The 14,887-nt window shown below is 53.2% G+C and overlaps 1 protein-coding gene across 3 annotated transcripts; it reads left to right on the top strand.

The window, feature by feature from the left end:
* The first annotated feature begins 1,559 nt into the window (after positions 1 to 1,559).
* On the top strand, positions 1,560 to 8,986 carry MYORG (myogenesis regulating glycosidase). Of its 3 annotated transcripts, XM_068553484.1 has the most exons (3): positions 1,560 to 1,747; positions 4,910 to 7,035; positions 8,884 to 8,986. In XM_068553484.1, the coding sequence occupies exons 2-3, from the start codon at positions 4,977 to 4,979 to the stop codon at positions 8,964 to 8,966; spliced, it is 2,142 nt and encodes a 713-aa protein (XP_068409585.1). In that variant the 5' UTR covers positions 1,560 to 1,747; positions 4,910 to 4,976; the 3' UTR covers positions 8,967 to 8,986. The 3 variants fall into 3 exon arrangements, with proteins under 3 accessions (XP_068409585.1, XP_068409583.1, XP_068409582.1); XM_068553482.1 differs by lacking the exon at positions 8,884 to 8,986 and having other exon boundaries at positions 4,914 to 8,848; XM_068553481.1 differs by lacking the exon at positions 8,884 to 8,986 and having other exon boundaries at positions 4,910 to 8,848.
* Positions 8,987 to 14,887: the final 5,901 nt, after the last annotated feature.

Below are 14,887 nucleotides of genomic sequence, written 5' to 3'. Positions count from 1 at the left end.
ACAAGAGCCAGGTCATGGAAGCAACCTAAATGCCCATCGACAGACGAATGGATAAAGAAGTTGTGGTACATATATACAATGGAATATTACTCAGCCATAAAAAGGAACGAAATTGAGTCATTTGTTGAGATGTGGATGGATCTAGAGACTGTCATACAGAGTGAAGTAAGCCAGAAAGAGAAAAACAAATATTGTATATTAACTCATGTATGTGGAACCTAGAAAAATGGTACAGATGAACTGGTTTGCAGGGCAGAAGTTGAGACAGATGTAGAGAACAAACGTATGGACACCAAGGGGGGAAAGCCGCGGGGGGGTGGGGATGGTGGTGTGCTGAATTGGGCAATTGGATTGACATGTATACACTGATGTGTATAAAATTGATGACTAATAAGAACCTGCTGTATAAAAAAAAATTAAATTAAATTAAAAAATTAAAAAACAAAGCCCTGGGGGACTTCCCTGGTGGCGCAGTGGTTAAGAATCCGCCTGCCAATGCAGGGGACATGAGTTCAATCTCTGGTCCAGGAAGATCCCACATGCCACGGAGCAACTAAGCCCATGTGCCACAACTACTGAGCCTGTGATCTAGAGCCGGTGAGCCACAACTACTGAAGCCCGCGTGCCTAGAGCCTGTGCTCCGCAACAAGAGAAGCCCCCGCAATGAGAAGCCCGCGCACCACAGCGAAGAGTAACCCCCACTCCTGCAACTAGAGAAAGCCCACGTGCTGCAACGAAGACCCAACGCAGCCAAAAAAAAAAAAAAAAAAAAAAAAGCCCTGTTTCTCTGTCCCTCAGGGAGCAAGCGGTGGGGTGTTCTGGAGCCTCTAGTATCTTCAGTATTTTTGCACCCCATTCCTCCTGGGTGCAGTTGTATAGCGGGGCACGCCCACCTCCTCGCAGCAGGGGCACTTCTAAGGGCTGCCACCAAGGGGAATGGGTGGGGGAAGACTTTGCAAAATACAGAGCAGAATCCGGTCTTCTCAGTCCCTGATCTCAGGCACTGCTGGTCTGGTCCGGTGGGAGCTGACAGCTTGGGCCTCCCGGCTGATGGAACTAGGCTCCACTCCGTGGAGTCCTTGATTGGATCCGACCTGCACTGAGCCGCTGAGATCCTCCCAGAATTCCGCTACCCTTTTTCCATATGGGAAAAGAGCTAATGAGAGCGTTATACCGAGACGGCCTCAACCTGCCCAAATCTGTAGGAAAAGGAATCCCAAGGGCCAGCTCTGTCCCTTTACCCTGCGGCTCTCTCCTTCTCATACACACCCCAAATTTAGCCTGCAGGTGCGAGAACCCTAACATTCGACAGCTGCACCTCCCTCCAGAACTACAGTTCCCAGCAGACCTGGGGCAGAGCCCCGCCCGCGTGCGGGTAAGCAATGGTCCAGAGGGGGCGGGCCTGCAGGCGGGGGGCGGAACCGGGAGGCACCGGGCTGGCGGCGGCCCTGTGCCAGGAGCTGGGCACAGAACAGAAGAGGAAGGTGGGGGCTAAGGGGCGTGACCTCAAGTGCGCGTGACAATGTGGGAGGATGGTCGGGCACCAGGGGCGGAGCTGGACTCTGAGACTCAAGAAGAGACCGAATGACTGGGGCGTGGCCGAGCAGCCAGGGGGCGGGGCTCCAGGACAGCCTCAGCTGTCCCCAGCTAGGCAGCGCCCCGCGCCGCACCGTGGCAGCTCAACTTCTGCTAACTTGGAGGGGATCTGCGGGAGCCTCCCTTCACCCCCACTTCTGGGGTTACTTCCGTGAGTGCGCCCAGCGGGAAGACCTTGGGGGGTTGCTGAGGGAAAATATTTCCCGAACTTTCGCTCCTACAGATGAGTAGGTGGGGCGAGCCTGGACACCTGGGCCCCTTCTTCTGCCGCGGTTCCCAGCGGGCGACCGCCCTCTTGACCTCAGGCTGTCCTTTCGGACATATAGCTGCAGCGCTGGGGGTGGGTGTAAAGTATGCCAGGCTGTAGGCTCAGTCACTCTATATCCCGGGATCCGCTCGCTGGGCAGGACGGGGAGAGGGCCCGGATCGAGTTGCCTTTGACATTTCCACCCCCCACCCTACCCCTGGGAATTGTGTTGGACAAAGGACCCAACGTGGAATGGCCTCCCTTCAGTTCAGCTAGGCCCGACCCTCCCCCTTAGACATGGCTAGGGGCTGGAAGCCAAGACTGAGGTTGACTGTCAAGTGGGGAGAGGCTTGGCTAGGGCAAACCCTACCTGCCAGCATTAGCCTGTGGTTGGCCAGATGGCGGAGGCAGCAGATTACAGGGGTCTCTAGCGGCACCGTTAACACCGGAACCACAGTTCCTCCCCCACAGCCCCTGTACCAGATGCCATTAAAATTGCCACTTCCCATCCCCAAGAAGCCTTCCTGGGGCAAGTAGCAGCACCAGCCCTTGGGAATACAGGCTTCACCATGCCCACACCCCCCTGATGGAAGCCTGTCCCACCCTCTTGGCCACAAAGCTCCTTTTCTCTCCTGCATTCAGTTAGCCAGTCAGACCATTAGCTCCCTGTCAGGGTTAAGCTGGGATTTTGGATTCAGGCAACCCTGCTACCTGAGTGACTTCAAACAAGTTCCTTTTTCTGTTTGGGCCACTGTTTTCCTCATCTATAAAATGAGCACTGCAGCTGTGCCTACTATTCAGCATTATTGTTAGGGTTGGATGCCATGGTGGCATTAGGGAGACCAGCAGAGGGCCTCTGGGTTTTTGTCCTTCATCAAAGAACCTCAGAACCCTAGAAAGTAAAAATTCTCAAGACCTAAGTGTTTGAAAAGGCTTTTGAGGTCACCTTGGTGAGCTGGCCATGCCTCCAGGGGTCATGAGATAGGCTGACTTAATATGAAAGTTTTGAGGATGAGCAATCTCTGTCCTACTCAGATACGGACCCTTTCTCCCTATTCCCTTAGTGCCCAGAATGGGGCCTTGGTTGTCTTGAATGAATTGAATATAAATGTACAGCAGGTCTGGCCTGGGCCACCTAAGGCCTTCTTTGGGTCCTGCTTAGCTTAAGGGAATCAGCTAAAGGCTATGCCTGCATTTTCCAGGAAGGTTTTTCCAGCCTATACCTACAGGAAGGGAAGTCCATAGTAGGTTGGGGGAATTTTGAACGCTAACTTGTATGGGATAAGAGGAAGAGAATAAGAGGCTGTTCTAGATCAGCTGGAACTGACCAGTTTAGGGAGTTGGTGGAGGGAGCTCAGAGAATAAGGCCCTGAGATAGAACCTCACTGGGGTGGAGGTGGGGCATTATGGGGAGCTGTATGTTGACATCTGGGATAAAAATTCCCATCTGCACCTGGCATCTGGCATTCTTGATAATCTCTTCATGGGAGAGGTGGGGGAAGTGAGAACGCTGAGCAATTCTGGTATCTCCTTGGAAATTGCTGGGGACTTGGAAACAGACACTGGCATCTGGGAGGAGTCTAATTACTGTTTGCCAGTCTCCCTCTCTCCTTCCCTCCAGCTGGAACAGGTGGGCAGCCGGCAGGCTGGCAGTGTATGTCTGTGTATGCACGTGGCTGGTGCTATTTCTTTGCTGGACTCTGCCCTGAGGGCTGAGACAGGAAAGGTCAGTAGCCTTGAACAGCAGGTTTGGACACACACCTCCTCCCAAGTCTGTGTTTCTCTGTAGTCATATCTGAATCTTTAGTATACAGTATATAAGAGTGGATTGTGTAGTAGGGGGTGTCTGATGGCCAGAGAGCTGGTAGGTGGGGGAGGGAAGTTGGCCCAAGATGGGTGGGTGAAATTTCCTAAAGCAGGTGGCCTGAGGATTGAGGTTAGGAAAGGAATGAGCTTGGTAGTCATAGGATAGGCTTGGCTGCAAATGGAATCAGAAGGACAGGTGAGACCATGTATGCCTTGAACTTCAATCTGCAAAGCTTACACTGCTGAACTTCATCATGGGGGTCATGAGCAGCTCCCTAAACTAAGGAGAGATGTAATCTGATAAGTGTTTCAGAAAGATCACTATAGTTGCTGTGAGCAGAAGGCATTGGAGGAAAACAAGTTGAAAGCAGGGAGGCCTATCGGGGAAGTGTTGCAACGATACAGGGGAGAAATGACAGTGCTCTAACTAGGGTAGGGGCAAACAGGACAGTGGGTGAGTGCTAGAGACAAAGCCAGAAGGTAGCTGGCCCACAGATGTGGTGCTGGGAGCAGAGCAGGAAGGTGGGCAGGGAAATGGACTTGGTGATCCTGATGGCTGAGAGCAGAGTGGAGTTTGAGAGCAAAGACAGGGGGATGTGAGAAGCCACCAAGCCCCCATGCTAGGCTCCTGACCCCAGTCCTAAAGTCCAAACCCAACCTTGCCCCCCCTCCAAACCAGGCCCTTGGACTGAGTCTGGCTTTGAGTATCTTCTCTAATCTCCAGATTTAATATGGCTTCTGACTCAAGATTAAATTCCATGCCTGAACTGTTCCCCTTCATCTCTCCTCTCCCGCTCCTGGCATAGGAAAGCCAGCCTCCTGCTGTGTTAAAGGTCTTAAGGAGCTGGCTTGCTTATCCCCCCTCTCCCACCATGGCCACATCTCTGGGAAACCAGGCCATCTCCAGATTCCTCCCCTTCTCTTCAGCCTGAACTGCCCCCATGTGTGATCCAGGGAGGCCTGATTAATTCTGTGATCCTGGACAGCTCCCTGACCCTGTCAGGGTTTGTTCCTCCACCAGGAAAATGGTGATGAATATCATCTGCCCCTCCCCTGCAGAGTCCTGACTAATTTTGGCAAGCAGTGGGGCCCATGAGAAAGGGTAGGTAAGATGCAGACAGAACGTCCTGGTAAGAGTAAAGCCCTTATGTCCCAGTATACACTTTCCCAAAATATACACTTCTTTCTTGCAGCAGCAAATGTAAATACTATGGAATGAGAAAGCTCAGTTCCACCTCTCTCTTCCCCTTCCTGACTCAGGCAGGCCAAGTTCAGATGGGCTTTGTCGGGTGGCCCCACTGCCTGCTCCTTCCTTAACTGGGGGCTGATGCCGCAGAATCCTCAGGAAAAGAGCCAGGCCTACCCCCGCCGCCGTGCTGGGAGCCACACAGGTCGTAAGAGCCCCGAGGCCGTCGCAGCTGCAACCATGTACACCTTCTTGCCTGACAACTTCTCGCCTACCAAGCCCAAGCCGTCCAAAGAGCTGAAGCCGCTGCTGGGCTCCGCAGTGCTGGGGCTGCTGCTGGTGCTGGCCGCGGTGGTGGCCTGGTGCTACTACAGCGCCTCTCTACGCAAGGCGGAACGCCTGCGCACCGAGCTGCTGGACCTCAACCGCGGCGGCTTCTCCATTCGCAACCAGAAGGGCGAGCAGGTCTTCCGCCTGGCCTTCCGCTCGGGCGCGTTGGACCTCGATTCCTGCAGCCGCGACGGCGCCCGGCTTGGCTGCTCTCGCACAGCGGATGGGCGCCCGCTGCACTTCTTCATCCAGACTGTGCGGCCCAAGGACACGGTCATGTGCTACCGCGTGCGCTGGGAGGAGGCGGCGCCGGGGCGCGCGGTGGAGCACGCCATGTTCCTGGGCGACGCGGGGGCGCACTGGTACGGCGGCGCGGAGATGAAGACCCAGCACTGGCCCATCCGCCTGGACGGCCAGCAGGAGCCTCAGCCCTTCGTCACCAGCGACGTCTACTCCTCCGACGCCGCATTTGGAGGCATCCTCGAGCGCTACTGGCTGTCGTCGCGTGCAGCTGCCATCAAGGTCAACGACTCAGTGCCCTTCCACCTGGGCTGGAACAGCACGGAGCGCTGTCTGCGGCTGCAGGCCCGCTACCACGACACGCCCTACAAGCCGCCCGCCGGCCGCGCTGCTGCGCCCGAGCTCAGCTACCGCGTGTGTGTCGGCTCCGATGTCACTTCCATCCACAAATATATGGTGCGGCGCTATTTCAACAAGCCATCGAGGGTGCCAGCGCCTGAGGCCTTCCGGGACCCCATCTGGTCCACGTGGGTGCTGTACGGGCGTTCGGTGGACCAGGACAAGGTGCAGCGTTTCGCTCAGCAGATCCGCCAGCACCGCTTCAACAGCAGCCATCTAGAAATCGACGACATGTACACGCCTGCCTATGGCGACTTCGACTTCGACGAGACCAAGTTTCCCAACGCCAGCGACATGTTCCGCCGCCTGCGCGACGCTGGCTTTCGCGTCACGCTCTGGGTGCACCCGTTTGTCAACTACAACTCATCATGCTTTGGCGAAGGCGTGGAGCGCGAGCTGTTTGTGCGTGAACCCACGGGCCGGCTGCCTGCTCTCGTGCGCTGGTGGAATGGCATCGGCGCCGTGCTCGACTTCACGCGCCCGGAGGCCCGCGACTGGTTTCAGGGGCATCTGCGGCGACTGCGTTCGCGCTACGCCGTGGCCTCCTTCAAGTTCGACGCTGGAGAGGTCAGCTATTTGCCGCGGGACTTCAGCACCTACAGGCCACTGTCCGACCCCAACATATGGAGCCGGCGCTACACAGAGATGGCGCTGCCCTTCTTCTCACTGGCCGAGGTCCGTGTGGGCTACCAGTCACAGAACATCTCGTGCTTCTTCCGCCTGGTGGACCGCGACTCCGTGTGGGGCTACGATCTGGGGCTGCGCTCGCTCATCCCCGCCGTGCTCACTGTCAGCATGCTGGGCTACCCGTTCATCCTGCCCGATATGGTGGGTGGCAACGCGGTGTCTGAGCGCACAGTGAGCGGCGGCGATGTGCCCGAGCGCGAGCTCTACGTGCGCTGGCTGGAAGTGGCCGCCTTCATGCCAGCTATGCAGTTCTCCGTTCCACCCTGGCGGTACGACGCCGAAGTGGTGGCCATCGCGCACAAGTTCACTGCACTGAGGGCCTCACTCGTGGCGCCGCTGTTGCTGGAGCTGGCTGGTGAGGTCACTGACACGGGAGACCCCATTGTGCGCCCCCTCTGGTGGATCGCGCCCGGCGACGAGACGGCGCACCGCATCGACTCACAGTTCCTCATCGGAGACACGCTGCTTGTGGCGCCGGTACTGGAGCCAGGCAAGCAGGAGCGGGACGTCTACCTGCCCGCAGGCAAGTGGCGCAGCTATAAGGGTGAGCTTTTCGACAAGACACCAGTGCTGCTCACGGATTACCCCGTTGACCTGGACGAGGTCGCCTACTTCATCTGGGCATCCTGACCCAGCCCGGGACCCAGAAACCACACAGCCCTAACCCCAGCCTTCATGTAGGCCTCTAACCCTGCATCACAGCCACACCGTGTATCCCCAGGAAGTCCCCACCTCTGTACCACCCACTAAGTGGGTACTGAAGTAAATGTGCTGGAGCCAACTCCTGTAGGGCCAGGGGAGAAGATGCTGAAGCAACCTCCCACTCCAGTGCACAATCCTAACAGCTCTCTTTCTCTCCATACTCACTCCAGTCTACAGAAACCTCTTCCCTGGGCCGGGGGCAAGAGAGCACAGAGGAAAAAGGTCGGCTGTCTTCCTGTTAAACACGGTTGGGTTTTAAAAGCACAGAGAGAAACCTCACCCTCCATCCTGGCCTGAGTGGCCATCTTTGTCCTTCTGAGGTGGTGACTTGTTCCTCTTTAAGGTCCCAAAATAGCCCCCAGCCACACTTAGAAAGGGCACATTTTCGGTGTTGGAAGCCAGGTCCTGAGTCCCCAGCACTGGCCTGACCTGTGGCTGACCTGGCCCCACCCCAGCTGGCGAGAAGAGACAGAGGTACTTGGCCAACTGACAAGGAGGCAGGAGGTCCCCTCCCAAAGGACAGGTGGCCTAGGCTCAGCACAGAGCCATCATCACTGTCCCTCATTTGTGAAGAGCTCCTGATACCGCACTTATGCATCTGTGTACACACATGGTTCAGCCCTGGCCAGGGCCACCGCCTGATGGGCAAAGACTTGCAAGGCCATGCAGGCCAGACCTGATGCCTTAACTCAAGAACGTGTGTGTGTGTGTGTGTGTGTGTGTGTGTGTGTGTGAGAGAGAGAGAGAGAGAGAGAGAGAGGGAGAGAGGGAGAGAGGCACTATATGTCCCTGGTGCAGTACCTCCGAGGCTGCATAAGCCTGGAAGGAGAGGCCAGGGAGTAAATCTGAGGTTTTGATTGTTGACTTGGTCCCTTCCTAGGTGATGTCTCTGGGACTCTAGTAGGAAATAAACAGTCCTTTCCAGATTCCTCAGCTGCCTCACTCCCGGCACACGTGAGGTGTGGCTTAAAAGGGAGTGATGTTAGGGACTGCCCTGGCAGTCCAGTGGTTAGGACTCTGTGCTTCCATTGCAGGGGGCACAGGTTCGATCCCTAGTCTGGGAACCCCACAAGTGGGGGGTGCAGCCAGAAATAGAAAAAAAAAGGGGAGGGAGCGATGTTCTTATTCTGGTAGTGGTGTGCTTTAGCACAAAAACTACCGCGCACATCGACACCTACAAATATACATACAGGGTAAGGTCTTTCATTTTAGCCACTTTCCCTTTCTAAGAAAAGCAACCTCAGCCAGAGTGAGTTTCTCCTGACTTTGCAGCTAAGTCTGGGGAAGGAGTGGCTTGCCAGATGGGGGAGGTGGGAAACAGGGCAGGGCTCAGCTTCCCTTAATGGCTTGGACAGCAGAATCGGTCCCTCACCCCCTAGAGAATGCATCTCTTTGCCCACTCCTCCACCCCCTCTATTTTCTCAGTGTGAAGATTGCTATGCTAATGAAAGTTTAGGAGCACTCACCCATGATTCTACCACTCATCTGTAAGCTGTGTGGCCTTACGTAAGCTGCTTAACCTCACTGAGCCTCAGTTTCCTCATATGTAAAATGGTGATAATAATGCTACCTCCCAGGTTGTTAAGGGAATTATAAGCACAGATTTATATAAGGTGCCTAGCACAAGTAGGTGCTCAATAAAAGCTAATATAATGGTTTTTTTTTTTTTTCTTGTTTAAAAATAACATAGATTTTTCCAGGCCCCAGCTCCCAGCCCAACTGGCTTCCTCTGGGCCTGCATGTGACACCCTCTTCCCAAACCTCTGCACATAGCACCCAGTTGAACTCTGAGTTTGTGACCCGAGGGACACTGTGATCCAGGAGAGAGGCAAGAGAAGAGACATCTGAAGTGGAATGTCAGGAGCCAGGAGTCGCCAGGAGATGGGGAGTAAATGGAATTAGCTTCCCTCTCCTTTTTGTCAAGAGCATTTACTAATCAGTATTCAGTGATGAGCCTCCCTGGGCCCTGGTGCACAGCCATGGGCTGTGTGTGGAGTGACTGTAGAAGGAGGGCACCCAGGCTGGGTCCTGGAAACTTCCCTAAATGGCTGGAGGGCATGACTCACACTTGAATGGCCCTCCACTTGCTATGCGGTCTGAAGCCAGTTGACCTAACCTCTCGAGCCTTGGCTTCTTCATCTTTAAAATAGAATTTCTAGGATTCACTGAGATGTGTCTGTAAAGTACTTACGCAAAATTTGGCAAAGAGTGTTAAATAAATGGTAACTCCTATCAACTCTCAATTCGAAACAAGGAACAAAGAAAAACTCTGCCTAAAACTGATACTGTACCCTATTGGGTAGCCTCTAGCCACATGACGCTTCTTAAATTTAATTTTAAAATTAATTAAAATTAAACATTAAGAATCCAGTTCTTCAGGCACACTAGCCACATTTCAAGTATTCAAAAGCCATGTGTGACTAGTGACTCACATATTGGACAGTGCAGATTATAGAACATTTCCATAGTTGCATAAAGTTCTATACCCCAGGACCAAGTAGTGTGTGCTGTCTGAGATGGCATGGGGGTTGAGGTTGGGTAAAGTAATCTGGAAGGCCTAAGTCATCTGGCATGGAGGAGGAGTACCCTTTAGAAGGGCATTGATGGAATTCCCTGGAGGTCCAGTGGTTAGGACTCCACACTTCCACTGCAGGGGGCCCGGGTTCGATCCCTGGCCGCTGGGGAACTAAGATCCCACATGCCATGCAGTGTGGCCAATTAAAAAAAAAAAAGATCTGAAGTGAAGTCAAATAAAACGTTAAGAATTTTAGAAGGGCATTGAGGGCAGGCAGCTTAGATGGGGGAGGGGACACACCATGCCCACTGAACACTCACTGTGTGCTGGGACAGGGCCAAAGGGAAGAGTGCCCTTGACTGGCCAAATCCCAGCAAACTAGCCCTTGGCTTGCAATCTGGTTTCTAATCTGGCCTCTGCCATTGACCTTGTTAATCACAAAAGCACAGATGAACAAGCTAAAACAGTGAGAGAGGAGGGCACTGGCCTGAGTCACACAGAAGATTAGTACCCAAGACTGGACTGGAACCTGGTGGTCTGTATCTAGAAGCCTAGAATCTCCCGCCCAGTCTTCACCCATCTTTCAACAGCCTGGGCCAGCCCCGGCCTATACATATCCAAGGCTGGGGAGCCACTGAAATGTGTGTCTCTGAAGCTGCCACCCAATGGGCCTGATTCTAGGCCAGCAAGTGTTTCCCTTTCCCCTACTGACGACAAAAAGGAGAGGTTCAAGAAGTTGGGCAGCAGTGGCTGGAATGGTAGGAACCATGAGGAAGAGCTGGTCTTGGGATGGGGAAGGGGAGGGAAGTGGGCTAGAAGCTACCTCTACCCCTGTTTGCTAGGACGCCAGAAACTCTTCCCTTTTAGAGCCTTGTCCAACACCCCATCTCTGCCAGCACCTCTTGTACATTCCAAATTTCTCTCTCTCTCTCTGTACATCTGGGTGAGGAGGGAGGGCTGCCCCTCCTCCATGGAGCTTCCAGTAGCTTTGTCATGGCCAGAGTTCCCCATTGGTCTTTTCTGTACCCCTGGGCTGGGAGTGGGGGTGAGGAGGCTGGTATGCAGGAACAGGGAGCTTCCTTCTCCAGAGGTAATGGGGAGGGACTGAGTGGCCACTGCAGGAAATCTGGGACTGGGGCCTAACACCCCCATTCTGTGACCGTGTGTACCCTAAGAGTCTGCCTCCGTTTCCCTTTTAGCACTCTGTGAATCAGCTAAACCCTGGCCAAGCCCTCTCTCTAAGACCAAGATGTGAATTTTCTGGGAGGATCTTTGCTCTTGTTCCCCCAGATACGGGCAAAGTATCCCTCACCCTGGTTGGCTACAGAGCAAGTAAGTCTTCTTTTGTTGGTTCCCCTCACCAAGATTTCTGGTCCCTTCACTCCTCCTCAAGTCCAAGGCCAATGTTGACCTCTCATCCCCTGGCCACTACCCCATGTCAGATCTTATCAATTCTAGCCTGGACCATTGCAGTGGACTCCTAAATCTTTCTACTCTTGAACGCTTCAATTCAATCCACATAGCAGCCAAGGAAATCTTTCTGAAATTCAATCAGGTCATTTAGGAAAAAATTCAAGCTCTGATGTTCAAGACCTCTAAGGTCTAAATCCTTCTCTCCCCTAATGGGTGAGGGGGGTCAAAGGGTACAAATTTTCAGTTATAAAATGAATGTCAGGGGGGTGTAATGTACAGCATTGTGGCTATAGTTAATAATACTGTAGTGCATATTTCAAAGGTAGGAGAGTGGATCTTGAATGGTCTCGTTACAAGAAAATAAATTTTTTATAACTGTATATGGTGATGGCTGTTAACTGGACTTACTGTGGTGATCATTTAGCAATATATACAAATATCGAATAGGGGAGATCTAAATCCACTTCTGCTTCTGTTTGGCTCACACACACATACTTATGAGCATATTTTGAAAAGCATTTGAAGAAGTACTACCTTCTGTTCTGGGAACAGCTGCACAGCCCATCCCTGCAAGGGGAGGCCTGCCCAGACCCAGCCTTGAAGAAAACCGCAGGGGCAACTGGGTGATTTCCTTTCCTGCCATTGTCCGACTCAGTGGGACTCCTGCTGACACCCTCCCCTCTCTGGTACACACCCCAGCTCCCAAGGAGCGACATGGCTTTTATCTTCAGGCTGGCCATTTACTTTATCATGCCCAAGGATCTTTCCAGCAGCTTGAGGGGACGAGAGAATTTTTTTTCAATGTACTTTACCATTTTAATGGACTATAGGGGAAAAGAGAGACTGAATTTTTTTTTTAATTGAGGGGTCAGTGACATAACATTATATTAGTTTCAGGTATACAACATAAATGATTTGATATTTGTATATATTGCTAAATGATCACCACAGTAAGTCCAGTTAACAGCCGTCACCATACACAGTCACAAAACAAATTTTTTTCTTGTAATAAGACCGTTCAAGATCCACTCTCCTACCTTTGAAATATGCACTACAGTTTATTAACTATAGTCACCATGCTGTACGTTACACCCCCATGACTTATTCATTTTATAACTGAAAATTGGTACCTTTTGACGCCCCTCGCCCATTAGGGGAGGGGAGAATTCTTGGCCTTATGAGACAAGCCCTAAGTCTGAATGGGGGGGGGGTCAGGGGAGTGGGGAAAAAACTGAAGAGGAAGAGGCTCTGTCCCTGGGGGTTCCCAGTCTGAAGAACAGGAAGAGGCTGTGCCTCTATACTCAGTATCCTAGTGCTGTTTTTTCCCTCCATAGCCCCCTTTCCCCTCCTCAGGGGGTCCTGCTGAGCACTTCCCGTTACACAATGGGGAGCTGGAGGTGGGGTAGGAGGGGAAAGGAAGTGAAGGGGGAGGGTTAGGAAGAAGGCTGAGAGCAAGCCTCACTGGAAACCTGTAGCACAACCTCCAGGGGGCAGTGGCGGGGCTGGAACGGCCCTCCTCTAGAAGGTAAGGGACGGGTTGGGCCACAGGCTGGACTGATGGAGAAGTCAGCCTCTGCTCCTCAAACGTGGGGTCCCACCTGGGGTCCCACACCAGCACGAGCATTTCCATTTAAATTCTACCATTAAAACCACCCTTATACTTTCATTCCTTTGGGTCTTCAATTCAGCAAACAACTGCTTACTGCGGGGGTGTAAGGTATTGCTTTTGGGTGTCAAGAGGGCATTTTGGTTTTCCAGAGCCTCTATCAAATGCCCCCAGGAGCTTCCCTGGTGGCGCAGTGGTTAAGAATCCACCTGCCAATGCAGGGGACACGGGTTCGAGCCCTGGTCCAGGAAGATCCCACATGTCGCGGAGCAACAAAGCCCGTGTGCCACAACTACTGAGCCTGCGCTCTAGAGCCCGCGAGCCACAACTGCTGAGCCCACGCGCCACAGCTACTGAAGCCCACGCGCCTAGAGCCCGTGCTCCGCAACAAGAGAAGCCACCGCAATGAGAAGCCCACGCACCGCAACGAAAAGTGACCCCCGCTCACTGCAACTAGAGAAAGCCCGCGCACAGCAACAAAGACCCAATGCAACCAAAAAAAAAAAAAAAAAAAAAAATGCCCCCAGAAGGGGGCAACTTAATACCACCCTTGTGGGGATTAGTTCATTAGATGGGGTGGTGCAGGTGGTAGCGGGGAAAACATGTGGAATTCCAAGAGAAGCCTTTTTGGGTGTAGGTGGGGACAGGCTGGTGTTTATAGAGTGAGTGGTTATCAGGGGAAGCTTCCAGGAGGAGATGCTCTGGAGCTTGGAGGGCCTCAGATTGAAGGGGAAATTGCAGTCTCAGCCCTATAGCCCTTGAACAAGCCCAGGTGGCCGAAAGCAAAGTGGTGATGACAACAAAGCCTACTCACCTACTACATCCCAATCTCGGTTCCACTCTCTCCCTCCCTCATCCACCGCCCATAACATGCCCCAGTCCCACCTTTCTGTCAATTCATCCTACAAAGTGAACACCTGAACACAGTTTATGGGCTTCCCCCCCCGCCCCACCTTCTCCAAAGTACCTGTGTTTTAATGGAAAACTTTGTAAGTTCCAGAAGAATGACTCCAAAGCTGTACAAGATATTCTAAGGCAGAGTCTTCCCTCTGGCACCTCATCCTCAAAGGACCTCACATATAGGCAACTGCCAGGGCCATCTACCTTCTTAAGCCTCAATATCCTCAGCTAAAAAAGTGAGCAGCAGAATCAGGTCATTTTCCAGGTCCCTTCCAAGTCTGAGGTATGAGGTCTTAACATTTTGAGATTCCACAGACTCCCATGCTGAAGCGCACAGGGCCAGCCAGCCCTTGTTAGTCTGTGGTTTGGCACCACTGCCCAGCAGGCACTTATTAAATCAGTGGGATGTGGTCCCTGCTGGCCTGGAAGGAGAGCACTAAGCTGAAAAACTTCCTGTAGCAGGCCTCCTTCCGGGAGTGCCGCTCAGAGGGGTGAGGAACGAAACCATTCAGGTCCCTGGCAGGGCTCCAAAATCCTGTTCGCTAGTACTTTTGCCCTGTCTGCACGGAGAGCCAGTGACTGAAAACATCTGGAGGCCTGATCGAAGACCTGGGTGACTTCTCTCTCCTTCCTCTGGGGGTGGCTGTTCTTGACCCTGGTAATCCAGGTTGACCTTTGCCAATGCCCCTTCCCATCCAATCTTCTGTACTTCATCGGGCAACAACCCTCTAATGAAATCCACATGAATCCAGCTGCTAACAGCTCCTGGAAGGGCTGTAGGATCTAACACCTACCCTGCATTCCTTGAGCCCTAGTAGCTAGGGGAAAGAGGGCTGAGACGCAGCTCTTGCGGCTCTGGATCTTACAGTTGAATTGTGGAAAAAGGGAGCAGGTGGGAAGAGAGAAATGCCAATGACGAGGGCTTGCTAAAGGCGGGGAAGGCAGCTGCAGGCGAGGAATGCACGGGGTAGTGACAGGGCTGCTGGGTGGTCCACCTGAGCCCCCCAGGCTCAGGCCTGCCCCTGCCAGTGGCCTCAGTCATGCTGACAACCACGCTGACCCTGGGAGTCAGGACTGGGCTGGGAGGTTGGAGTGTATGTGTCACTGACCTGGTGGCCCAGGGTTGCCTGTCCTTCCTTTCCCTGTTGTGACTGGGGATTTGTTCCAATGTTCCTTGGGTCTCGAATTATCTTAGGAAATATTTACTGAGCACCTATAACATATGTGCCTGGTGCCAGGGAAAGGTACATTAGCGAGTAC

This window comes from Eschrichtius robustus, chromosome 10 (assembly GCF_028021215.1).
Source record: "Eschrichtius robustus isolate mEscRob2 chromosome 10, mEscRob2.pri, whole genome shotgun sequence".
NCBI classification, from domain to species: Eukaryota; Metazoa; Chordata; class Mammalia; order Artiodactyla; family Eschrichtiidae; genus Eschrichtius; species Eschrichtius robustus.
The sequence above is the reverse complement of the archived record's forward strand: the minus strand, read 5'-3'. Positions and strand labels throughout refer to the sequence as shown.

Bases quoted from the DNA above. Each gene is read 5' to 3' on its own strand.
- MYORG (XM_068553482.1), top strand. From the start codon at position 4,977: ATGCCGCAGAATCCTCAGGAAAAGAGCCAGGCCTACCCCCGCCGCCGT.